Consider the following 27,121-nt stretch of genomic DNA (forward strand, 5'->3'; position numbering starts at 1 on the left):
TTACATCAACGCCGGGAACGCAATCGGTGTTGTCAATGCTTCTTTGTGGTAGGGCGGAACGCAGTCGAAAGCAGCTGGCTTTGGAAAGAACATACTTCGGGAATTGGGCGTTCTCAAAGGTGGGCGCGGGTGAATAAGAGTTTAAATACCTTTCACAACCCAGGCATTTGTCGGGACAGCCTCAGGAAAGCCGAGGGCCTTCAGGGCTCCTGCAAGATAAGAGGTCGAGCCCACAGACTGGTTAGACTCACACAACCGCCCGGGCTCCGGACGAATTTTGAGCTCTACTCTGTGTTGGCCTTCGGGGCGGAAGTGAAAGCTGCGGCGCGTAACGCGCGGCCGCGGCTGGCCCTCCGCGCCCGCGAGAAGCGGCAGCCGCGGAGACAGCGCCCGTGCCGGACTTAATGCGGGCCTTCTTTCCTGTGGGAAAAGGGGGCCGCTGTTTCCGCAGCTCCCTGAGGCGTGCTCTGCGGTGGGGACACCGGGCGGACGCGGAGGTCGCCTCAGCCGTGCGCTGCGGGGCCGTCGCAGGCGCTCGGGTGGAGCCGGTGCCGCCCGCTGCAGAGGAGGGTCCCCAGTGGCCCCCAGCGCGGACCTCGCTTTTTCCGCGGCAGGCGCGCTCGGGTCACCGTTCCCATCCGGCTTCCCGCCGCAGCCCTGGGTCTCATGGACAGGGACCGCCCGCTCAGACCCGGCCCGGGCACGAGTGAAGTATCGCCCTGTACGCTGCCTTACAGCGAGCTGTATTTGCCATTTTAACGTCGAGGTTGGAGATGATGAGCCTGTTCGGACGTCACCCTCAGCCATGGTGGTTATGTGTGTGCTATACGGGCATAATGCAGATTTTTGCAATATGGCGACTTTTGCACAATTTGTTGCCGTTTTTATTAAATTTTGCTTATTTTCGTAACAGAATTAGAAAGAAGAAAGAAAATGGCCCGTAACGGCAGTCAGCGGCCCTGCGCCTGTAATGGCCATGTGACCCGCTGCGTCTGCTGGGATGGGTGACGGAGCGGTTGGAGGACTGCAGGAGGGAGAGTGGTTAGGCTAACAGCGCTGCAGGCCATGGTTAGCTGCACGTGTAGCAAAGGCTCTTGTGGTGGTTAGCATGAACACCCTGCGGCATGGTTAGCTTAACCACCCTGCCCCAATGTGCATCTGAATAGGGTCATCCTTTTGGAGCTCTTTGCTGCGCATCCATCCATTCTTAATAATGTACTATCATCAGCAAAATTGCCCAACTCACTGCACATCCTAATGCCAGTCATTTAGGGGCAAGTTAAAAGCACTGGTCCCAATACAGACCATAGGGAGTCTCCACTGTTTACATCCCTGCATTGCAAAAATGGTCCATTTATTCCTACTCTCTGCTTTCTATTCTTTAACCAAAAAGCAAAGGTAATGGTGTTGGCCAAAAGAAAAATTCCAGAGAAATTTTCCAAAATCCGTATCACTATAATACTTCTATTAGGCTAATTCAAAGGTCACAAAATACTATGGAAGCTTTCGAATTCTCCAGACCACTTCATCAGGCAAGATGGTAAAGTATCTCCCCAAGATGGTGGGGGAGGGAGAAAAGGGGGCTGATGTTAACACCATGGAATCTGTATTGTCGCAGTCTTGAGATGGAAAGTGGAAGGATGCTACAGACGTTCAAATTAGGCTCTACCAGTTATAGAGGTGGTTACCTATCCATAAGAGGATCTTTCCTCTTATCCCATCACTGCTAAATTTGCTCAGGAGCTTCGAGAACATAAGGGCCATGCTGGATCAGACCAAAGGTCCATCTAGTCCACCTTTCTGTTCACATGGAGGCCAACCAGCTGTCAACCAGGAACCCACAAGCAGGACCTGAGTGCAACAGCACCCTCACAGAATAGTAGGGTTGGAAGGGGCCTACAAGACCATCAAGTCCAACCCCCTGCTCAATGCAGGAACCCAGCTGAAAGCATCCCTGACAAGAGGCTATCCAGCTTCATCTTGAATGCTGCCAGTGTGGGAGAGCTCACTACCTCCCTAGGTAATTGGTTCCATTTTCATACTGCTCTAACAGACAGGAGGCTTTTCCTGATGTTCAGCCAGAACCTGGCTTCCTGTAACTTGAGCCCATTATTCCATGTCCAGCACTCTGGGGTGATCGAGAAGAAATCCTGGCCTTCCTCTCTGTGACCACCTTTCAAGCACTTGAAGAGTGCTATCCTATCTCCCCTCAGTCTTCTCAAGGCTTAACATGCCCAGTTCTTTCAATCTCTCTTCATAGGGCTTTGTTTCCAGAACCCTGATCATCTTCGTTGCCCTCTTCTGAACCCTCTCCAGTTTGTCTGCATCCTTCTTAAAGTGTGACACCCGAAACGGGACACTGTACTCCAGATGAGGCCTAACTACTAGTACTTCATGTGATTTGGAAGCTATACTTCTATTAATGCAGCCCAAAATAGCATTTGCCTTTTTGCAGCTACATCACATCGTTGGCTCATATTCAGCTTGTGATCTACAACCATTCTAAGATCCTTCTCACTTGTAGTATTGTTGAGCCAAGTATCGCCCATCTTGTTACTGTGCATTTGGTTTCTTTTTCCTAGGTGCAGAACTTGGCATATATCCCTATTAAATGTCTTTCTGTTGTTTTCTGCCTAGCGCTCCAGCCTATCAAGATCACTTTGAATTTTATTTCTGTCTTCCAAGGTATGAGCTATCCCGCCCAATTTTGTGTCATCTGCAAATTTGATCGGCATTCCCTGCACCTCCTCCTCCAAGTCACTAATACAAATGTTGAAGAGCACTGGGCCCAGGACTGAGCCTTGCGGTACCCTACTCGTTACCTCTCCCCAGTTTGAGAAGATCCCATTGATAAGCACTCTTTGAGTCCAATTCTGTAGCCAACTGTGGATCCACCGGATCGTTGTTTCATCTAGCTCACTTTGAGCTAGTTTCCTCATCAGGATATCATGGGGCACTTTGTCGAAAACTTTGCTGAAATTGAGGTATATGATGGCCACAGCATTCCTACAGTCAACAAGGGAGATGACCTGATCAAAAAATGAGTTCAGATTAGTCTGGCAGGATTTGTTCTTGACCAGTCCATGTTGGCTTTGAGTAATCACTGCATTGTTTTCAAGGTGCTTCCAGATGGATTGCTTTATCGTCTGCTCCAGAATTTTCGCAGGGATTGTTGTCAGACTGACTGGTCTGTAGTTCCCAGGTTCCTCCTTATTATCCTTTTTGGAGATAGGGACCATATTAGCCCTCCTCCAGTCATCTGGCACTTCCCCCGTCCTCCATGATTTCTCAAAGAGAATAGTGGTTCTAAGAGTTCTTCTGCAAGTTCCTTTATTATTCTGGGATGCAGTTCATCTGGCCCTGGAGACTTGAACTCATTCAAAGTAATTAGATGTTCCTTGACCTATCCATCTCAAGCTGCAATCCTGCCCCTTCAGCCTGTACTTCTCCTTTGCCAGGGGGGTCATAGACCCTCTTTTGGGAGAAGACTGAGCCAAAGTAGGAATTGAGCACCTCTGCCTTTTCTTTGTCACCTGTTATCATTTTGCCATCCTTATTTAATAGTTGAACCAACATTTCTTTCCTCCGCCTTTTACTAAGCACATCTGAAGAAAGCCTTTTTGTTGCTTTTAGCATCCCTCGCTAACATCAGCTCGTTCTCAGCTTTATCCTTCCTGATGCCATCCCTGCAATTCTGTGCTACTTGCCTGTTACCTTCCTTTGTTACTTGGCCTTCCTTCCACTTCCTATATGTACCCTTTTTTGTTTTCAGGTCATCTCTAAGCTTTTGGTGAAGCCACATTGGCTTCTTCTGTTGTCTTCTTTTTTTTATCTTGTTGGAATGGTTTATAATTGTGCCTTTAGAATTTCCTTTTTAAAAAACTCCCACCCTTTTTGGACTCCTTTTCTGATTAGAGCCACTTGCCATGGGACCTTATTTATCATTGTTCTGAGTTTATTAAAATTGGCTTTCCTAAAATCCAGGGTATGCGTTTGGCTTCACTCAGCTTTTGCTTTCTTTAGAAACCAAGAACTCAACTACAAAATGGTCACTTTCCCCCAGAGTTCCTGTAACTGCTACTTTATCCACTAAGTCATCTCTGTTGGTTAGGGTCAAGTCAAGGATAGCCAATCCTCTAGTTCCTTCCTCTAGTTTCTGTAGGAGGAAGTTATCCACCACACAAGACAGGAATTTCCTGGAGGGGGCATGTTTTGCAGAATTTGTCCCCCAACAAATATCGGGGAAATTGAAGTCCCTCATTACTACTACATCACGCTTCCTTGAAATATTGGCAATTTGCTTTTCAAAAGTTTTATCCTCGTCTTCTCCTTGATTAGGCGGCCAGTAGTAGACTCCTATCTCCATGTTCCTTTTATTCTTTGCTCCATTGATTTTAACCCAAATGCTCTCGATGGGGCTACCAAGCTCCTCCTCCTGTATTTCTGTGCAAAGATATGTATTTTTCACATGCAGTGCAACCCCACCTCCCTTTCTGTTCCTCCTGTTCTTTTTGAACAAGTTATATCCTTCAATTGCTGTATTCCAGTCATGAGAGTCATCCCACCAAGTTTCAGTTACACCTATCAAGTCATAATTTCTCTCTTGTATTAAGAGTACTAAGCCGCGGTGGCTTAGTGGTTAAGACGCTGAACTGCAGACTGGAAGGTCGGCAGGTCAGCAGTTCGAGACCCGAGTGCTGCGTGACGGAGTGAGCTCCCGTCTTCAGTCCCAGCTTCTGCCAACCTAGCAGTTCGAAAGCAAGAAATTGCAAGTAGATAAATAGGTACCGCCTTGGCGGGAAAGGTAACAGCGTTCCATGCACCTCGGTGTTCAGTCATGCCGGCCACATGACCACGGAAGCATCTTCAGACAGCGCTGGCTCTTCGGCTTAGAAACGGGGATGAGCACCGCACCCTAGAGTCGGACACGACTGGTTGGGGACACCTTTACCTTTTTATTAAGAGTTCAGGTTTGTTCTGTTTGTTTCCCATACACTGGGCATTAGTATATAGTCATCGAAGACCATGTGCTTCATCGTCTGGCTTTCTTCCTGCTTCTTTCTGAAGACTATTATTGGACGCTACTAGAGCTGTTCTCTCCATTGTGGTGCATGAGCCTTCATTCATTGTTACCCCCAACTTTACGTCTCCCTCCCCCATAGGATTCAGTTTAAAGCCCTCCTGATGAAGTTCTTCATGCTGTCTCCAAACACATTCTTCCCGTCCTTTGTGAGGTGCAACCTGTCCCTTCCCAACAGTCCATCTTCCAGGAAATATAGCCTGTGGTTCCAGAATCCAAATCTCTCGCGCTGGCACCACCATCATAGCCAGTCATTCACCCGAAGTATTTTTCTTTCCTTTTCTATCCCTCTTCCAACTACTGGAAGGATGGATGGGAAAACTATCTGGGCCCCAAAGTTCTTGACTTTCCTTCCCAAAGCTTCAAAGTCTGACATGATTTCTTCATAGCTCTCCTTGGCAGTATCATTTGTTCCCACATGGATGAGAAGAAAGGGATACCTGTCAGTGGGCTTTATGAGTGTAGGCAATCCGTCAGTCACGTCTCTAATCCATCCTCCTGGGAGACAGCATACCTGGCAAGTCCATGGGTCTTGGCGACATACTTGGGTTTCAATCCCATGCAGCAAGGAATCTCCCTCTGCTACTACTGTTCTTGTTGTAGGCCTTGGTTTCATTGGCTCTGCTTGACTGAGCTTCAGCCTCTTGCTCGCTCTCATGCAGGTTCCCCTGTAATTCTTCCTCTGCAGTTGTCCTCCAGTCTCATCCTCAAGTACCTGGAAATGGTTCCATAGTTCCAATGCTTCCACTGGTGTAGAGTGGCTTCTAGTTCTTCTGGTCCTAACTGCCACCCTTTTCCAAGGAGTATCCTCTACTTCATTTTTCCCCACCTCAGCAGTTTCCTCTTCTGCTTCCACTTGCTGTTGCTCTTCTAGCTGCTGCTGTTCACTTTGCTGCTGTAGTTCCACTGTTCTGTCTAAGAACTCTTCTTGTTCTCTTATTCCCTGGAGGGCCGACACTCGCAGCTCCAGTCCTCCTACTTTTTCTTCCAACAGCGTGATCAACTTGCACTTGTTGCACGTGTAGGCCATGTTGATCTCAGGCAAGAAAACAAACATGGCACAGACCTTGCAGGTCACTACTGCTGGAAAGCCTTTTCCTGCCATAGACTCTATTCCCTTTATGTTTCTAGCTTTCTGATTGTACTGGAATAGCCTGTGCTTTGTCCTCTATTCCTTGGAGGTTAAAAACACAGTCCCACTGGTGTGGAAGTATGTGTTACAAGAAAAAGAAATTTTAAAGAAATGAAAAAAATGTTAGGGGCCTCCCCCTTGACCTCCCCTGCCAAGCTCCCCTGGCCAACTCCTGTTTGCTCTCCCTGTTTGCTTGCTCTAATCGCTCTCTCTCTCCCCCCCCCCTCTGTCTCTCTCTCTCTCTCTGGGAGCTTGCTTCCTTGTATAGCCCCTAGACCAGCTGGAGCAGCTTCCTCTGCTCATCTAGGAGATGGGAAACAGACTGAAACTTCCTGCCCACACAGCTGCTGGGATTACTCAGGCCACACATCTGGGATTACTCAGGCCACAATTGGAGCTCTCAGGAGGACATGGTGAGCACACAGCAACTCAGAATAGAAAGGACAGCTCCCTGGGCTTACACCAGCCCACTTACCACTTTGCCTTTGCCTCCTCTCCCACTGCAACTCCCCTGGCCAACTTCTGTTTGCTCTCCCTGTTCGCTCGCTCTGATCTCTCGCTCTCTGGGAGCTTGCTTCCTTGTATAGCCCCTAGACCAGCTGGAGCCACTTTCTCTGTTCTGCTCATCTAGGAGACGGAAACAAACTCTCCCACCCATGTTCCCCAGCAGCTGGTGTACACAGGCTCACTGCCTCTGGTACTAGAGGCAGCACATAGCCATCAAGTCTAGTAGCCACTGATAGCCTTTTCTTCCAGGAATTTGTTTAACCCCCTTTTAAAGCCATCCAAGTTGGTGGCCATCACTACATCCTGTGGTAGCAAATTCCATAGTTTATGTGCTGTGTGAAGAAGTACTTCCTTTTATCTGTCCTGAATCTCCCACCAATCAGCTTCATGCGATGACCTTGGGTTCTAGTATTTTGAGAGAGGGAGAATGTGGATAGGAAGAAAATGTCTCCCTATCCACATTCTCCACACCATGCATAATTTTGTAGACTTCTATCATGTCTCCCCTTACCCTCCTTTTTCCAGGCTAAACAATCCCAGCTTTTGTAACCTTCCCTCATAGGGGAGATGCTCCAGCCCCTTGATCATTTTAGTTGCCCTTTTCTGCACTTTTCCCAGCTCTACAATGTCTTTTTTTAGGTGTGACCAGAACTGTATACAGTATTCCAAGTGTGGTCACACCATAGATTTGTATAAGGGCAGTATGATATTGGCAGTTTTTTTCTCAATTCCTTTTCTAATTATGCTTAACATGGAATTTGCCTTTTTTACAGTGGCCGCACACTGGGTGAGATACTTTGTTAAAATCTCTTTGGAAGTCCAAGTAAACACTGTTTACTGGATCCCCCCTGTCTACAAGTTTATTGACACTCTCAAAGAACTCTTAAATGTTACTGAGTTACTTAATGTTACTTAAATGTTCTTTGCAGAAGGCATGTTGATTCTTTTCCAGCAAGGCTTGTCCTATTATATGCTTGATCTTTATATTTTAATAATAATTGGAACAGATGTTAGCCTAACTGGCCTGTAATTTCCTGGATCCCCCCAGGAGCCCTTTTTAAAAATGGATGTTATGTTGACAACTCTCTGGTCCTCTACTACAGAGGCCAATCTTAGGATGGAGGGTGCTCAACCTGTTCTGGATGGGGTTGCACTCCCCCTGAAGGAGCAGGTCCGTAGCTTGGGGGTCCTCCTGGAACCATCTTCGTCGCTTGAGGTTCAGGTAGTGTCAGTGGCACAGAGTGCCTTCTACCAGCTTCAGTTGGTGGCCCAGCTATGCCCCTATCTGGACAGGGATAACTTGGCTTCAGTTGTCTATGCTCTGGTAATCTCAAAGTTAGATTACTGCAATGCGCTCTGTGTGGGGCTACCTTTGAAGACAGTTCAGAAGCTGTAGTTCATGCAAAATGTGGCGGCCAGATTGATAACAGGGACCAGAAGGTCCAAATATATAAGACTGATTCTGTCCTGCCTGCACTGGCTGCCTGTATGTTTCCGAGCCTGATTCAAGGTGCTGGTTTTAACCTATAAAGCCTTACCTGGCTTGGGACCACAATACCTGATGGAGCGCCTCTCCCAACACGAACTCACCGGTACACTATGCTCAACATCTAAGGCCCTCCTCCGGCTGCCTACTCCAAAGGAAGCTCAGAAGATGGTGACAAGGGAGAGGGCCTTCTCGGTGGTGGCCCCCAAATGCTAAAGCATTACTAAGTTCCTCTAGGCATATGAAGGATAGAGATAGGAGTTAGAGTGAACGGAAAACCCAAGACTTGGAAATAATTCCATTTACCGCCTCTGAAGATGTCCAAATCCCCTCCTCAGAAATAACCTCCAAGTCTCACGCTCAGAAAGCACTCGTAAGTCCTAAACTCAGAAATAATTCTTAAGTTCTACTTTCAGAAAACATCCTAAGTTCCAAAGTCTAAGAGTCTAAGGAGGTCCATAGTTACCCAAATCCTTGGGTCTGGTGGCATGGCAGAAAGAGGGAAGTGGAGCAGCAGCAGGAACCAGAACAACAGGAACAAAAGCACTACACGGGAGCTCCCATTCTCTGTGCTTTTATACCCCTGTACTGGTCAAAGGTGGGGCCCAAGGAGCAATGAGATGAGTAGCCTCCAATAAAAATGGGGTGCATGTCATTAGAGCATTTGCCTACCAATCAGAAGCAAGGTGCCTCATCTATCTCCCACAATTTCATGTGTCTGGGGAACATGTCTGGCACTATTACGAATGGGTTACTTTGAAATGTTCCAAAATATAACCCAAAGTCTGCCATCTGGGCATGTTATCTTGATTGACACATTTCTCTTTGGTTTATCTTCTTTGAACTCCTGGCATCTTTGGCTATTTTTGGTCATATCCGCCCAAACACCTCCTAGTTGTCGCTCGTGCTCAGGGCTACACTTCCCCGCCCAACTAGCATCAAGTAGGGACATTCTCTTATCAGCAGGTATACACCACGAGATGTCAAAACAGTACTTTTTCTCCTCTCGATAGGCATCTGAGCATGCTCAGTTCTGTTGTTCGTCTCACTTAATACTCTGCCAGCACGTGGTGGCCTTGAGCAAGCTCTGTGAAGCCGCTTGTAAAGACAACTGCATCCCTCCCGCCCCTTCTTCAAAGGCAGTCCTGCAAAATCTCAGAGTCTCAGTTAGTGAAATAACATCATTTAGCATAGAATCAAACTTCACGGTCTTCTCACCCAGGGGTCAAGAGTCTGGAATATAAAACTGGTTACGAGTCTGGGGTCTTCTAATGGCTCTTCTTGTAGGCCTCCCCCAGATCAAATTAGCCATCTTTACTCTTTGTGAGCTCTTTTAGTACTAGATTAACACAACCTAGCAAGTACCTCAAGGAACTATGCGCATCTTGGTCATAACTTAGGGAGCAATCTTATGGCCACTAGTCAGTGGCTAGACGGCCATAGGATACGTCAGATCCCTGAGAACCAACCTGTCCCCCCCACCTCGCTGCCTTGCAGGCAGCTCAGAACGGCCTCATGCTCCACACTCAGAAGAGGAGCACAGAGTGGCGAAAGCAGGGCGTTCTTGTGTGGGGAAGGCGGACCTGCCGGTACAACGCATCCTATGTGTCGTCTGGCAGCTGCTTCCCCTGCTCCACCTTCCTGCAGCTAGACAGCTGAAATCATCTGTCTAGCTGCTAATGCAGGGTGGCTGAAGCGCGGAGGGGACAATCCCCTCCACGCTTCTGCCTTGCATTGGATAGGCAGTCGCCTCCGAGTTCAGAGGCGGCTGCCTATCCCGATAGGATTGCGCCCTTAGTTGCCCAAACGTGGTGCCTTAAATGCCTAAATATACAGCTAGTCTCTGTTTGTTACACAGCTTCCCTGCAACCAAGCTCATGCCAGAGCTTGCTGTGTAACAAGCATACAGTTTCAGCTAGGCTCAAGCCAGAACTTGCTGTCTGTATGAAAACTCCAAAACGGTGAGTATGACAGTGCAAAGATAACTGCCTTATCTATGCCCTGGACGGTAAAATCCTGTTCCCTGAATTCTACCCAACACATACTCACCACACGCTGCCAGGCACTTGGCCAGAGCACTTGACACATGTCCTGTGGATCACGGGTACTGTTGTATGTGCACATACAATGATCCATACCCCTCCTGAACACTGGCAGGCTCAGGGGTTTTAGACTCTTTTTCATTTGTTATGGCATCAAAGGGGGTTTGATGTTTTCTTTGTTGATCCCAAATCCCAAGATTGATGGTTGTTTACTGATAGTCTGACACATCCCACCTCGCAAGGTTGTAAAGTCTTAGACCACCTCCATCTTTCGTAACTGATACTCTGGCAATCTTCATCACATACCAAAGCACCCCCATTAGGCTTTCCTGCAATAAAACCATTCACTCTCCATTCACACTCTCCCTCCCCCATTTCCTGACCTGGGCTAGAATGTTTCCATTGACACTTAAATGTTTTGGCTAAAAGGAGACACTCAGAATATTTACAATTCAAGTTGCATTCAGGGTCAAGCTTTGCATACACCCTTTTAGTTTCTCACCACATTTGTTACATGTCAACGTATATTTCCCTTAAGTTTATAAGTGGATAATATAGGAAAGGCAACATGAAAAATAGGAAAAATAAAATCACACTGTCAGTTGCTTCATGGCAAAGATTTTATTGTGTAACCACCCTGCCTCAAATATGGAATTTTACAGTGGGAACAGACATTGTTGTCTTCCATTTGTAACCCTCCTGTCTTTTCCCACTTCTGTCTTTTTTCTTACCACAGAAAATTCATTAAGGAAGGAAAGGTAAATAGCTGGATAGTCTTTTGAATGGTAGCACTAGGAGCCATCAGTCTGAAAGCATCCCATCTCTATGGCAAGGGCTTGTGGAAAAGGGAAAAATGCAGAAATACCTGGACATGCTGGGAAATGTAATTTTCTAATGGGTGTGCCTCCCCTGACTAAAGAAACTGTAGTCATCAAAGATATTCAGGGTGGCTAATGAATTCAGCTACAGCTGACACATGCCCAGCCTTGCCCTTGCTTTGGGACTTTCTGCAGCCTTTCCATTGTAGGACCCTGTCACACATTTGAAACGGCTGCAGTCATCTAGAAGTGATATTAAATGGGGTTTCCTCATAACATTTCTGCAGTTCCCTTTCCCATGGGCAAGACCCTATGTAGGTTTAACCAGAAGTAAGTTCCATTTGGTTCTATAAAATAAACCGGGGACTGCAGCCTACGCAGCTGCAACTTCTGGCTACTCTGGTATTAATGAAATTGGCCCTTTAGGTTGCAATCCTATACATCACCTGAGAATAAGTCCCATTGAAATTAATTTGTCATTTCCTCTTAGTGGCTAGAACAATGCTACCACTTGATTATTAATTTGTATTACTGCACTTGTATGTTAGTGGTCAAAAGTTAGATAACTACTTGTTATTTTATTTGTGCAATCAGTCTTTAGCGCAAAACCAAAATGGGATTAGTTTTTAAAGCCCAATCTCAAGTAACAGGACACAATATTGGTGGCATAATTAGGAAATGGAGGGCCATCATCATCAATGCAGAAAAGTGGGGCATCAACAACTGTTCAGAGAGCACTCCTCACATCAGGTGGATCCATAGTGCTTTGCAAGTCTACATGGGACCAGCTAGCATTACCCTTGTGTTTAAAGTAAGAAAAATCACCACAAACTAGGTTGTGATTCGGCAAGCAACTCTAATGAGAAAAGGAGTCCAAGATGGGTGGGAGTTTTTAAAAGGAAATTCTAAAGGCACAATTACAAACCATTCCAAGAAGAAAAAAAGGTGGAAGACTACAGAAGAAGCCAATGCGGCTTCACAAAAAGCTTAGAGATGACCTGAAAACAAAAAAGGATGTGGAAGGAAGGCCAAGCTACAAAGGAGGAGTACAGGCAGGTAGTACAGAATTGCAGGGATGGCATCAGGAAGGCTAAAGCTGAGAACGAGCCCAGGTTAACGAGGGATGCTAAAAAAACAGAAAAGCTTTCTTCAGTTATGTGCATAGTAAAAGACAGAGGAAAGAAATGGTGGGTCAAACTATTACATAAGGATAGCAAAATGGTAACAGATGACAAGGAAAAGGCAGAAGTGCTCAATTCCTACTTTGGCTTAGTCTTCTCCCAAAAGAGGGTCTATGAGCCCCCTGGCAAAGGAGAAGTACAGGCTGAAGGGGCAGGATTGCAGCTTCAGATTGATAGGCATATGGTCAAGGAACACCTCATTACTTTGAATGAGTTCCGATCTCCAGGGCCAGATGAGCTGCACCCTAGAGTAATAAAGGAACTGGCAGAAGAACTCTCACAACCACTGCCTATTGTCTTTGAGAAATCATGGAGATTGGGTGAAGTGCCAGATGACTGGAGGAGGGCTAATGTTGTTCCCTATCTTCAAAAAGGGCAAAAAGGAGGAACCTGGGAACTACAGACCAGTCAGTCTGACATCAATCCCTGGGAAAATTCTGGAGCAGATGATAAAGCAATCAGTCTGTAAGCACCTTGAAAACAATGCAGTGATTACTTGAAGGCAACATGGATTGGTCAAGAACAAAGCCTGCCAGACGAATCTGATCTCATTTTTTGATCAGGTCACCTCTCTTGTGGACTGTGGGAATGCTGTGGACATCATATACCTTGACTTCAGCAAAGCTTTCGACAAAGCGCTCCATGATCTCCTGATGAGCAAACTAGCTCAAAGTGGGCTAGATGAAACAACTATCTGGTGGATCCTCAGTTGGCTACAGAACTGGACTCAAAGAGTGCTTATCAATGGGACCTTCTCAAACTGGGGAGAGGTAACGAGTGGTGTATCGCAGGGCTGAGTCCTGGGCCCAGCACTCTTCAACATTTTTATTAATGACTTGGAGGAGGAGGTGCAGGGAATGCTGATCAAATCTGCAGATGACACAAAATTGGGCGGGATAGCTAATACTGTGGAAGACAGAAACAAAATTCAAAGTGATCTGGATAGACTGGAGCACTGGGCTGAAAACAACAGAAAGACATTTAATAGGGATAAATGCCAAGTTCTGCACCTAGGAAAAAGAAACCAAATGCACAGTTACACGATGGGGGATACGTGGCTCAACAATACTACAAACGAGAAGGATCTTGGAATTGTTGTCGATCACAAGCTGAATATGAGCCAACAATGTGATGTGGCTGCAAAAAAGGCAAATGCTAATTTGGGCTTCATTAATAGAAGCATAGCTTCCAAATCCCGGGAAGTACTAGTTCCCCTCTACTCAGCACTGGTTAGGCCTCATCTGGGGTACTGTGTCCAGTTCTGGGCACCACATTTTAAGAAGAACGCAGACAAACTGGAAAAGGTTCAGAGAAGGGCAACAAGGATGATCAAGGGACTAGAAACAAAGCCCTATGAAGAGAGACTGAAAGAACTGGGCATTTTTAGCCTTGAGAAGAGAAGACAGGGGAGCTATGATAGCGCTCTTCAAGTACTTGAAAGGTTGTCACAGAGAGGAAGGCCAGGATCTCTTCTTGATCATCCCGGAGTGCAGGACATGGAATAATGGGCTCAAGTTACAAGAAGCCAGGTTCTGGCTGAACATCCGGAAAAACTTCCTGACTGTTAGGGCAATTCGACAATGGAACCAATTACCTAGGGAGGTGGTGGGCTTTCCCACACTGGAGGCATTCAAGACGAGGCTGGACAGCCATCTGTCAGGGATGCTCTCACTTGGACTCCTGCATTGAGCAGGGGTTGGACTTGATGGTCTTATAGGCCCCTTCCAACCTTACTATTCTGATTCTATGATGAGCTGCTAACAACAATGACTCTCAGATGTTTAGGTTCTCTCCATTCTCCATGAAAGCTAAATATTTTTCCAGCTAGGCACTACACAAGAGGTAGCTGGCACATCACGAGGCTAAGGTTTTCTCAAAGGTATCTCCCATCTCAGTGGCTGTCCCCAACAGAAAATGTGCCTGTATGTTGTCTGGTTTCACAAACAGAACTCTTCAGTATCTCCTCCCCCTCCTGGGTCTTTCCTCTGTTTTTGTATCTTACCCGTTGTTGCTTTGGCTTATTAGCTGCACTCGGCAGTGAGCTCCCACCTCCTTTGGGTGTGCTGTAATTACTTTCAGGTGGGGTGAGGAGGCTAGCCAAATGGTCACCCCTACATGGCTTCTCACATAGGTCTTTAAAAACATGGAGGAAAAGATGGAAAACAATGGAATGCCATTGTTTGACACTGACATAGCCCTGTTTTATTCCTTAATTTTAATATAAATGTCAGCTGTTCTCCTGTGTTATCCTGCTTTATTTAAACAAACTGTTAAAAAGATTCAAGCAGATTTGCAACATCTAAAAACTGTAGATTTGTTTGCAATTCAAAAACCCTAGAGGTTACGTTTTCCGAGTCCCAACCTCATCTGGACATATGAAGATGAGCATATGGCAGTACAGTAAACAGGAAGAGGGATTGAGAGACAACCCTCAAATAACCCATGGCTTGTTTTAGGCTTATTTGAAGGTTGTCTAATCCGCAAACAAACCCTGGATTCAAACAATATGGCATGCCATGGCAAGCCACGTGCCCACAGGTGCCATGCAAAAATGGTGCCCATAGGAACCTGGCACATGTGATAGTCCCTGCAGGAAAGTTAGGCCATGGTGGGCTGCCCTGATGTGCGAACAGGCCCAGAGAGAGATGGCTTTTTCCCGCTGAGGGGCTGCCTGTAGGAAACTCAAGGTGCATGTCGGCACTTTCCCAACACACAGGATTTCTGCTGGAGGAAGCCTTGCTGGCACTCCTACTGACATGTAAATTGTGCCACAGCACTATCTCAATGGTCGTCCTTGTTTCTTGTGCAGACAGGGAGGGGGCCAGCAGTGTAAGCTGAAAACAGGAGTGCAGGAATTAGCCCAGGTGGGGAAAAATCTGAATAGGGCTAAATGTCTATTCTCTAACGTCTACACATAAATAAGACCAAAGGAGTCAAACATGTTTTGAAAAAATCCTGATGCTGTATATAGTCATTTGAGTGAATAAAAGCAGTAGGCTTTGCCATACGGTAAGATGCTATGTCTTTTGAAACCATTAACTCACTGCTGGATTTTAGATGAACACCATTGAGAGGTGATCCATATTTTTGTGGTGAAATCTGTATGTACTGAGCACAGAGTAAATTAGGACGCAATCCTATGGGGATAGTGGGATGCCTCCAAATTTGGAAGCAGCTGACTATCCGATGCAGGGTGGGCAGAACATGGCGGGGATCCTCTCCTCCATGCTCCATCCACCCTGCCTTTGTGGCTGGACAACTGATTTTGGCTGTCTAGCTAGGGCACCTCAGAATGGTGGTGTGGCGGGGAGGCCAGACAGTGCACAGGAATCATCATAACGGCACTTCCGCGATCCCCTTCCTGCCCCCAGGAATGCCCCCTTTTTGACCCCTCCATGCTGCTCTTACAAGTGCAGAGCCAGGGACAAACTGCGCTGCCTATGAGGTGGTGGGGCCAGGGCCAGGGAGTTGGATTTCTGGGAACCGACTTAAGAGCGCTGGCTCTGCGCTCGGTTCCCAGAATCCCAAAAATCCCATGGCCATCTAGACACTGTCTAGCGGCCATGGGTTTGCACCCTTAGTGTCTTAGGCTACTTAAACACACTAGGCTAAGGAAGAAGTCCTGCTGAACACTGTAGGCCTCACATCCATGTAATGCATTGGATCGGGATGCATGTTACAGAGTGTTAGACAATATCTGCCTTACTCTGTAAGGGGGGAGAAAAAAGGCAATACATTCTGAGATCAGTAAAAACTGGAGAACAGATTAGCACAGACAGTTAAAAAAAACACCTTTAAATCAGGAGAGGAAAGTTGAAATGTTCAGGTGGAGTTGACATTTTCCAGTGAAATATCATGGGCTTAGCCCCTGCACATGTGCTACACAGAGAATCTGGCCCATTTGAATTGGACATGCTTTGGGGATAAGAACCTTTCCCCATTGTGCAGTTTTCTGGATTCATCATATCCACAGAAGGCAAGGTATACTGCAACAGAAGGACTATATCCTCTGAAGTGTGTACAAAGCTGTTACTAACCTAAGGCTGTATTGATTATTTCATCATGTCACAGACAAAATGTGTTGCAGTGACCTGACCCAGTAACTTTACCTGCTGAAGCAAGTGGACTTTGACATCCCTGTCATCAAATGGCCTGTGTCCCCGTGAGCTGTCATCCAGCATGTCAGCTTTCAACAATAGGTTTTTCATCTTTAAGAGTGTTGTCATTTCAACTATTTAAACAGTCTCTGATAGTATCTGTCAACTGATGTTTTCAGCATAAGTTAAATTCAAACCAGATCCTTAGTAACCTTAGAGTACAGAAAAGCCCTTAGAAGAAATGGTTGCTGTTGAACCAAGATCCTGTCAGAGCCATTGAGAGGGGCAGAGGTGCATGGAGGGTCCTTGGCAGCCACCTTTATCCAGCAACAGGCTGGGAAACATCAGCCTCCCTTCCCTTCCCTTCCCTTCCCTTCCCTTCCCTTCCCTTCCCTTCCCTTCCCAGTATTTCATGATAGTGAGCATGTCACCTAAAGATGGCTGTTGAAAGACCTGGTCTCCCCAGACATGCATGTTGACAAAGTTCATCTACTATGCAAAAGGTTCCATGTAAGATCACTAGATCTCAGCATATTTTCAAGGGCACACTTTGGGGATACTGGATTGCTCTAGTGATAGAAAAATCAGTTATACTAACAGTCTTGTACTAATGATGTTTACTCAGAATGAAGTCCCCCAGAGTTTCACTTTCTAGAAAGCATGGTCAAGATTGTAGTATCTGTAGGACAGATATACAGTCAGGGCCAGAAATATTGGAACAAGGATAACTGTTTTGTCAGTTGGCCTCTGTACACCACCACATTGAAGTTGAAAGGAAACACACCCAGATGGGAGCAAAGTCAGGACTTTCAGCTGTAATTCAAGGGGTTTGACAAAAGTGGGGCACTAACCATTCAGGAAGGACAGCCAGTGGCATACACCCCCCCCCCCCATTGTTGGTGTCTCATAAGTAATGGAACAAACCAACATCATTTCAAACTTAAGGGTCGCCTTTAATACCTGGATGAAAATCCTTTGCAGTCAATGACTGCCTGAAGTCTGGAACCCATGGACATGAACAAATGCCGAGTTTCCTCCCTCGAGATGCTTTGCTAGGCCTTTACTGCAGCTGCCTTCAGCTGCTGCTTGTTTGTGGGTCTTTCTGCCTTCAGTCTTGTCTTCAGGAAGTGAACAGCGTGCTTTGTTGGGTTGAGATCAGGTGACTGACTTGGCCATTGAAGATCATCCCACTTCTTTGCCTGGAGAAACTTGGGTAGCTTTTGCTGTATGTTTTGGGTCATTATCCATCTGCAATATGAAGTGGCATCCTATTGGTTTGGCAGCATTTGGCTGAATCTGAGCAGAAAGTATAGCCCTACACACTTCAGAATTCATGCTGCTGCTTTTATCAGCAGTCAGGTCATCAATAAACACCAGTGACCCAATTCCATTAGCAGCCATACATGCCCGTGCCATAACACTGCCTCCACCATGTTTGACAGATGATGTGGTATGCTTTGGATCATGAGCTGTTCCTTTCCTTCTCCATACTTTTCTCTTCCCATCATTCTGGTACAAGTTAATCTTGGTTTCATCAGTCCAAAGAATCTTATTCCAGAACTGGGCAGGCTTTTTTAGATGTTTTCTGGCAAAGGCTGATCTGGCCTTTCAGTTCTTGAGCGTAACCAGTGGTTTGCACCTTGTTGTGAAGCCTCTATATTTACATTCATAAAGCTGTCTCTTGACTATAGATGTTGACAGTGACATGCCTACCTCTGCAAGAGCGTTCTTGGCCTGGCTAGATGTTGTGAAAGGGTTCCTCTTCACCATGAGCAGAATTTTGCAGTCATCCACTTAAGTTGTCTTATGTGGCCTTCCAGGCCTTTTGCTGTTGCTGAGCTTGCCAGTTAATTCCTTGTTTTTCAGGATGCTCCAAACTGTTGTGTTGGCCACTCCCAATGTTTTTGCTATCTCTCTGATGGGTTTATTTTGTTTCCTCAGTGTAATGATGTCCTCCTTCACTCCCATGGACACCTCTTTGGACCTCCTGTTGGGAGTTCCAGTGAACAGCTACCAAATGCAAATGCAACACTCAGAACCACCTCCAGGCCTTTCATCTGCTTGATTGGTCGTGGGGTACCCAGGAAACAGGCCACACCTGGCCATGCAGCTGCTTGTCAGCCATTTGTTCCATTACTTATGAGCCACCAACGATGGGGGTGTGTGTATGCCACTGGCTGTCCTTCCTGAATGGTTAGTGCCCCACTTTTGTCACACCCCTTGAATTACAGCTGGAAGTCCTGACTTCGCTCCCATCTGGGTGTGTTTCCTTTCAACTTCAATGTGGTGGTGTACAGAGGCCAACTGCCAAAAGAGTTGTTCCAATATTTCTGGCCCTGACTGTATTGGGTTGTATTCAATTTTAGTCCTACTAAGAGTAGACCCACTGAAATGAATGGGGCTTAAGTTAGACTAACATTGGATCCAACCATTATATGCAACGGTCATCTTGGTGATAATAATGGGAGCCCACTGAGCAAGTTGGTCTTTAATGACTCGGATAACACCTGTCCTTGACTCTTTAATGTTGAAGGGTGTATGTTTTTTCAGCAAGAAGTTCATTTCATTCTGAAAATATAGCCAAAGGTAGAGTGTCAATACTAGTCTCTTCTAAATTTATCGTATATTTTCCATGATTTCCTGGGCCTTTCTACATGTGGCATTTATTGTGCGCTCATTATTCCCTTTAGACAACATCGTGACCCTCCAGTTTTGCTTCTGTGTCTAAAGAGCACCTTCAGCGAGTTTTTTTTTTAGAAGTATTTAATTGTGGAAGCGAAAGAAACCACTTTTTCACTTGTGTATTTGTGGTATTCTGCAATGCCACTTAGAGGTTATGTAGTGGAAAAGCAAGAAAGGAAACATTCTTTGTGTAGTGCGTGGATCACAATTCTGCAACAAAACCGGAAGATGTAGTGGTTTAACAGTCTTGTGTAGAAAAGCTCCATATCCTCACGCTATCGGTATTCTCTACTATTTTTAGTAGAGTCAGTCTTCTCTATTATTTTTATAAGATTAAAAAGGGCAGGTGAAGATGTCTTTCTAGTTATTCATATAGCACCATCCAAGTGCATGGCACTTCATTATTTATGTGCTTATAAAGCACCATCAGTGTGCGTGGCACATTATGGAGTACAAGGGGACCCACCCCTGCCTCAAAGGGCTTGCGCTCGCTATTCTAGAACCCGGAAGAATGAGCACAGGAGAGCTGGGGGTGGGGGGACAGAACCCCCGGGGAAAGAGAGATGCTTGTGTGGGACAGCTTTGCTCTCTGGCCCTGTCCACTTCCAGAAGGGCCAGGTGCCCCTGCAGAGCCTCTGGGTGTCCTGAATGCCTGAACTCCTGATGCTGCCTGAGGCCCCTCTGCTAAACATGATGGCCTCCACCTGCACTCTCTCCAAATCTCATTTCTTGGCATTGTCTCCCCACCCCTCTGCTTTCCTTCTCCTATCCCCTCTGGAACTGCTGCTCCTGCACCCAGGCCACAGTCAGTCTATGACCTTTTCTTTTCTTGATCCCTCAAGCTACAGTGCCCTCACCGAAACATAACATGCTACACCTTAGCTTTCCACAACCTGGGCCCTCCAGATGTGTTGGGTGCGGAGGCTGATATACTTTATTTTAAGCCAAAGTAACGCAGTTGAAATAATAACCTATTCTTCTGTTGCCCCCACTTCTCCCCCACCCCTTTCTCTGCTGTTTACTTGTGTCTGTTTTAGGCTGGAGGCCCCTTGGAGTTGGGACCTGTCATACCTGTTCTTTATAGAGCACTGTGCACATTACCTTCTTCTTCATCATCATCTACATTTAGGCTTAGTAAGGTGTGGCAGCTTGGGGATTGTGCCCAAAGCTTCACAGAAAAGGTGGGGTTTGAGGAGGGATTTGATGGAAGAGAAGTAGGCATCACAGACACGCTAGCAGGTAGTTCCATCCATAAGAGGCAAGAACGAAAAAGTGGTCATTTGAGGGTGCAGGAGACCTTTGGGCATCTGAGGGCAGTGCAGCTGAATGAGTGAGGGTCACAGGCAGGTACGGGGCCATAAGAGTGGGGGCGGGGGGGGAGCCTGTGGAGGTAAGGACAAGAAAGTTGTGCAGGATCCAGGGGCAGACAGGAAGCCTGTTGGAAAAAGGGGATGGGCCATGGCTGAGTTGCAGGGCGCATGCGCTGCAGAAGGTTCAAAGTTTAATTCCCAGCTTCTGCAGATAAGGCTAGGAAGGAATCCTGCCTGAGATCCACTGTCTGAATCAGTGTAAGGCAGTCTCCTCTGCTCCTGTGTAACCCAGTATAAGGACTTAAGGTGGGGGTGTCACCTCATCCAAGCAGTAAAGGGGTGGGGGTGGTTTTAGTAGCAGTCTGCTGGATAGAGGTGAGGGGGCCAAGGTAAGACAACAAAAGGCCAGAGGGGAGTGCGGTAGTCAAGGCGAGCAGTGGGCAGGACATGAGGCAGAGTTTTTGTCAGGGGGACAGGAGAGTTGCCATATTTTTGTAATGTTGTAAAGGAACACACATGTGGCATGATTTGGTGACAGACTGAATATGGAGGGTGGGGGTGCAAAGGAGCCAAAAACAAAGCCCAGGCTTCAGGCCTGTTTAACCGAGTTGATGGTAAGTGTACATGGAGAAGAGAGCTTCTATCCAATGGAACTAACAGATACCATCTGTCTGGGGGGAAAAAAAACAACTTGCATGCCATTTTTTAGGCAAAGGCATAGATTCATGAATGAAACTGGGAAAGTAACAGTTGGGACTCACAACAGGTTGCTGTGCTGTGATTTGCAGACAGCCTTGAATGCTTTAGCACAATGGCATGATATTGCCACACTCTTCAGTGAGCAACTTGCTCCACAGTGAACTTGTAAACAGTGCAGCAACTGTGCTTCTGTCACCCTGATCTGGCACTGGCTAAGCAGCAAACCCCTCGCCTATCCCCACCCTGAACCATGCAGCACTCTTCGTTCATTACGTTACTCCACTTTTCCTCCAAGGAGCTCTCAGAGCAGCATAAAATAGTGCCATGCAACTCAGATTTGGGGCTCAACGGGCAGCAAGTGCCCCACTCAGCCCCAAACCTACATCCCCCCTCCATGCTTCATGGGAGAGTTCAGGGTAAATGGAGGATGTGCTTCACCTAATCCTGATTTCACACATGTGCACACATGCACACACAGAGACAATTCAAGACTACTTAGCTGCTAGGGTTTCTGCTCCCTTGTTTAAAATGTTCTCGTGGATGAAGTGCATTTTCCCTAACGTAACAAGCTAAGTCACCCATGCTTGATTCATGGGCCAGCAATTACCAGCAACATCCAATAATGTCCTGGAAAAGATCCCAAGAGTTCAAAAATCACTCCAACTTAGCAGCCCTGCCCACTCAGGAAACTCCTCAGTGCGGCAATGGTGGTGGGAAGGTCTAGCTCCTCCCTGGCACAACTGCTGCTACTGAAGTCTCCCGAGGACTGGAGGATGTTGTTCTCCTAGGGGACTGATGTTCATTCTGAGAAAATGACATTTTCTAGGGCACCCATGCTGCTGCTCTCTCTCATGCATGCACACGCCCTCCCTCCCCGCCATCATTGAAGCAGCCAGGTGAGTGGGTGGGTAATAGAGGGAAGGAGTTCTTCAGGTTAGATTAAAATCTAATCCAGAGAACACAACCCCCCTAAGCAGCTTTGCCCAGTGCTGAAATGCTGTAGTCAAGAAAAGGTTTTCCTGATGTGATGCCTAAATCAACCAGCTGATTTACCCTAAACTTTAGGGCCTAAACTTACTAATTGCTCAATTAACAAAAAACTTTTTGGTTAAGCATGTTTTGTTAAGGGCTTTCCATGTTTACTTACGCTGCAGAATGCTGGGAAATTACAGCTGTTAAGCTGTTTTTAGTAATAAAAGGTAGCATGGTTACGATTTGTCTGTGTGAAGGGAAAAAAATCTAAGTGGGTGAAGTTGTGCTGGGACTGACCATTCAAGTAAAGAGGCATCTCATCTAGCAAAATACCTGAGATTAGAGGCTCTTCAGCAATACATGATGCCATTCCTTTTCTGTTACCGATCTTTCTAAGCATGGCTTCTTTTTCCCCCCTGCTGTAAATGCAGAAATGTCTTTCCTTTATATCCACATATTTCCCACATATCTGCCCCCAAGGTCATAAGTCAGCTACAGAGAGAAACATTTTCCCAGCACCCACACTACAATATTATGCTACTGGGAAAATGAGATCTTTCTCACCCTACCCCAGATAACTTCACACAAGTATCATGGGGTATTGGATACCCCATGGTGTGAAGTTTCTAGAAAGGTTGAACAATTCGCTCCATCACCAAACTCACACCATTTTGTGACCTTACAATATTTTAATAATAGTAGTTGAAACAAACAATCCACATTATTTCCAGTCTGTACACTGTCCTCTTAAGGCAGGGGTTAATGGACAGTAGAGCTCCAGATGTTTCAGACCTCAACTCCCAGAAGCCCCTACCAGCATCTGGAAACATCTGGAGTTTTTTCTACCCACCCCTGTTCTAGGGGGCTGGATCTTTCCACCCCCCCCCCAAATATGCAGTTATTACTCAGTTTCAGGAGATCTAGATGTATGCTGAAAATAATCTTTCTGCTTCACATTTCTCCATCATTTAAGCGGCAATATTTTTTGTTGCTTTGAAAGTGTGATCCACATGCACCACATCTAAAACATCCATTGCCATTATACAGGGTGTTTCACAAAGATGGACCCGATTTGAAATCGCTATATCTCTGCAACCATGAACTGCCCATGAATGAAACTCTTACCACTTGAAAGGGTGGGGCATAGAGTTTCAAATGATTGCCGCTAGATGCCTCTCTCAGCGCACAAACAGCCCTAGCCTCAACCATTCGCAAGATGGCGACTCCGCAAAACACGGCGTCTTGCATTCCGCAGTTCAGCAAGACTGAATCTGCAGTTGCGGTGCAGTGTGCGTTTCAATGGCCTTTTGACATTGATCTGCCAATGCCAAACAGCATTCGTTGTCGGTACTGACAATTTGAGGGAACAGGTTGTTTATGGAAGGGGAAGAGCACAGGGCGACCACGCACTTCAGAGGAAAATGTGAGAAGAATTCAAGAGAGTTTTCAGCGTAGCCCACGCAAGTCCACTCATCGTGCCAGCCGAGAACTTGCGATCTCTCATACAACTGTCTGATGTGTGTTAAGGTGACGTTTAATCTGCAAGTCCGTTGAAACGCGTGCTGCACCGCAGTTGTGGATTCAGTCTTGCTGAACTGCAGAATGCAAAATGCCTTGTGTTGCAGGGTCACCATCTTGCAAATGACTGAGGCTAGGGCCTGTTTGTGCGCTAGATTATCATCTAGCGGTAATAATGTGAAACTCTATGCCCCACCCTTTCAAGTGGTAAGAGTTTCATTCATGGGTGGTTCATGGTTGCAGAGAGAGAGCGATTTCAAATCGGGTGCATCTTTTTGAAACACCCTGTATGTTGTGCAGAATGTGGTTGTACCAGAGAGGTAGGGCACCTTTCATGTAAGTGCCCCTGACATCGTTGATGACTAATATAACCCCCCACCCACCTGATGCTCGATCAGTTTGTAACCATTACATTATATTTTTAATCAAGTTTACGAATATTCCGAGTATCCCGTTGCTGCTGCCACTGAGTGCAAAGGCTTGTAGAGCTGCTGCCCACCTTCCCGCAGAGGCCTTCTTTTATTTACTTATACAACTTCTTGGCCGCCTTTCAGGGCAGAGGCGCTCCCAAGGCGGCTCGCAGCAATCAAATACACAAAACACTTCCGTCGCTTAGGCAAGGCGGGGAGTCCACAGACCCGATTCAAAGGCGTATTTTGGGGGGCGGAGTTGTCGTTTCCGCCTTGCAGGCATCGATTTCTCCTCTGCCCCCCCCCCCCAGGCAGCCCAGTCCTAGCCAAGTTTATTTGGCGCGCCGTCCCCCTGAAATGCAGCCGCGTACCCCGGTAAGAAGGCGCAGGCGTGGGACCCAAGCCACCCCGCGGGCCCGGCTACGCTTCCAAGCTACGCCGCTTGCTTGCGCCCATCTCCCGCGCAGAGTCCGCGCCTCGTCTCCCGCGGTGGCATCGGGTGCGCGCCGGAGCTTACACGCCGCCCCCCTCGGCAGCTGCCGCCTCCCCAACCGCCGGGCTCCCGTGACAGGATGGCGGGCTCGTGGGCGGGTCCCGGCGAGAGTCCCGGCCGCCTGGCCGGCAGGTGGCAGCCTGGGCCCGGCTTCTGCGGCGGAGCCGGATGCGTCCCCGCGGCGGCGGCCGGGCGAGGTAAGGCGGCTTCGCTCCGACGTCTCTTCTGCGCCGCGACGGGCCCTGGCCGGCCGGCCCAGCCTAGGACGGCGTGGAGGCGGGCACCGTGAGGCGGGAGCAGAGGCCTGGCCGGCGCTCGGCGCTGCCCTGCCGCCTGAGCGGCGGCGCCCGCAACCGCCTCCCGCCCCGGCTGCGCCGCGGCTCCCCTCCGCTTTCTCGGCGGAACGCGCCACGCCAACCGCGGGTTGGCCCCGGTGTGCGCGCCCGGCTGCGCGCCGGCAGAGGAGGGGAGTGCCTGGGGATGTCGCTCACGATGCTTCAGGGACGCTGCCCGCTGAGAGTCCCCGCGCCCGCCTGCCCGCCCCTCCGTGCGCCCGGATGTGTCTGCGCATAGGAGATGCGGCGGCGGCGCAACAACGACCCATGTTGCAGCTCTGGCCAGAGTGGGGTTCGCCGATGTGCATTTTGCTCCGGGGTTGCAGAGAGCCGCCACGCCAGTTGACGCCTGGATGTAGAACTGTGTGGCTTGCCGCCTCTTTCCTGAGCTTCACCAGAAGCGGTGGGGCCTTCACTGTCATAGGGAAGGACGGGCCCTTTTGAATTGCCTAAGGCATCTGCTGCTGCGCCCAGGGCCTTGGATTTCCTGCTTTCTGGGCCCTATTGTGCCTGGGCAAAAGGAGTTATTCAGATCGGCAGTACTCAGCGTGAACAGAAGAAGCAGTGGGAAAACACGGGAGGGTTACAAATGTATGCCTGGAGCCCCTGTAAAACTTCATGAAGGAGGCAGGGCATTGGCATGATAACAGCCTCATCCGGAAGAACCCTGTGTCTGTGGGGATTGACAGTCTGCTGCGCCACTTGCGCTTGGTGTGGAAAACTTGACTTGATGACATCGTTCTGTTTTAGGTTCAAGCCGTGATCTGGAAAGTCAGCAAGATGTGCAGACACGAGTTTCGTCTTCCCATGACGCTGTAAGGAGTTCCAGTGCGAGAGGCCTTTAGGCAGTAGCTTGGCCAGAAGTATGCTCAGTGGCCGGCCAGAACAGAGCACAAGGCAACGCTGGCAGAAAGTCTTGTACAAGAGGCAGCCATTCCCTGATAACTACGTGGACCAAAGCTTCTTGGAGCAGCTGCGCAAGAACGTCCATGCACGCAAGTACCAATACCGGGCAGTGGTCTTTGAATCTGGAGTGGTGATACAGCAGCTTTGCAGTGTGTGTGTCTTTGTTGTCATCTGGTGGTACATGGATGTGGGTCTGCTGGCTCCCCAGTGGCTATTTGGAGCCGGCCTGATCTCTTCCCTAATGGGTTATGTCCTCTTTGATGCAGTAGACTCAGGAATAGGGAGAAATCAGAGTGGCCGGACTCGGTGGGCAGATCTGAAAAATTCTGTGGTATTTGTGGCGTTCACCTATGGCTTCTCCCCCATATTGAAGACCTTAACGGAGTCCATCAGCACAGACACTATTTATGCCATGTCTGCCCTCATGCTCATCGGACACTTGATCTTCTATGACTATGGGGCCAATGCTGCCATTGTGTCCAGTACTCTGTCTCTCAACATGGCCATCTTTGCCTCGGTCTGCTTAGCCTCACGGTTGCCCCGCTCCTTACACGCCTTTGTCATGGTGACATTTGCTATCCAGATATTTGCCCTATGGCCTATGCTGCAAAAGAAGCTCAAAGCCCAGGCTCCCCACTGCTATGTGGCGGTGACCTTGCTGTTTGCTTTGTCTGCCTTGGTGGGCCTGCTGACCATCTCCAGTGTTGGCACTGTTCTCTTTGCCCTCCTTCTGGTGTCCATCTCATGCCTGTGCCCTTACTGCCTCATCAGGCTGCAGCTGTTCAAAGACAATATCCATGGGCCTTGGGATGAAGCTGAAATCAAGGAAGATCTGTCCAAGTTCCTCATGTAGACCAGGGCGTCAAACCATTAAATGTTTCAATGAACTTCCGGTTCAGCTACAACTGAAGCTGTTCCAGTTCGGTTTCCGTTCCAGCCCCAAAAGGTTCAGCATTCATAACCAACCAGTTCATATGAGAAAGTGTAACTATAATGCACATTAATTTGCCCAGTGGGGTGGAGAAAGCTAATAGGTCTAAAACTGTTGTAATTAAGGGTCAGCAATAAGTACTACGAAGCATGCATAAAACAAAAAATAAATTTTAAATACTTGACAAATAAAAGCCTGTTTCATTTGTACTTAATATTAAATTGTGTTGTACAATAAGAGACACTTGTAATAGGTGAAGAGCCAAACAAATCAATTTTAAAGACGAAGGAAAGGACGTAGTAAATAATCACAGAACTGTTGCTCTGCTTAGTTAACTTCAAGATTATATATTTTTCAAATGATGTAATAAAACCAAGAAAACAAAGAATTATCCATCTTAAACAGAAAGGCCCATGTCCACTTATGATCCACCATATTTCCAAAACATTTGCCTTGCACTATTGTTTTGTAGTCCGTATTATAGCTTTCTGTAATTTCTACTCCGTCTCACTAACAAAACAC

The 27,121-nt window shown here is 47.4% G+C and overlaps 1 protein-coding gene across 3 annotated transcripts; it reads left to right on the forward strand.

Annotated features, from left to right (window-relative positions):
* The first annotated feature begins 16 nt into the window (after positions 1-16).
* Positions 17-27,121, forward strand: PIGC (phosphatidylinositol glycan anchor biosynthesis class C). Of its 3 annotated transcripts, none has more exons than XM_084850972.1 (2): positions 17-119; positions 25,513-27,121. In XM_084850972.1, the coding sequence occupies exon 2, from the start codon at positions 25,628-25,630 to the stop codon at positions 26,519-26,521; it is 894 nt and encodes a 297-aa protein (XP_084707098.1). In that variant the 5' UTR covers positions 17-119; positions 25,513-25,627; the 3' UTR covers positions 26,522-27,121. The 3 variants fall into 3 exon arrangements, with proteins under 3 accessions (XP_084707098.1, XP_084707097.1, XP_084707096.1); XM_084850971.1 differs by lacking the exon at positions 17-119 and adding an exon at positions 24,165-24,309; XM_084850970.1 differs by lacking the exon at positions 17-119 and adding an exon at positions 24,585-24,624.

This window comes from Heloderma suspectum, chromosome 4 (assembly GCF_057233095.1).
Source record: "Heloderma suspectum isolate Gila_16-S chromosome 4, 16-S_ref, whole genome shotgun sequence".
Taxonomy (NCBI): domain Eukaryota; kingdom Metazoa; phylum Chordata; class Lepidosauria; order Squamata; family Helodermatidae; genus Heloderma; species Heloderma suspectum.

Excerpts from the sequence above, each read along its gene's own strand:
- PIGC (XM_084850972.1), top strand. The coding sequence starts at position 25,628 with ATGCTCAGTGGCCGGCCAGAACAGAGCACAAGGCAACGCTGGCAGAAA.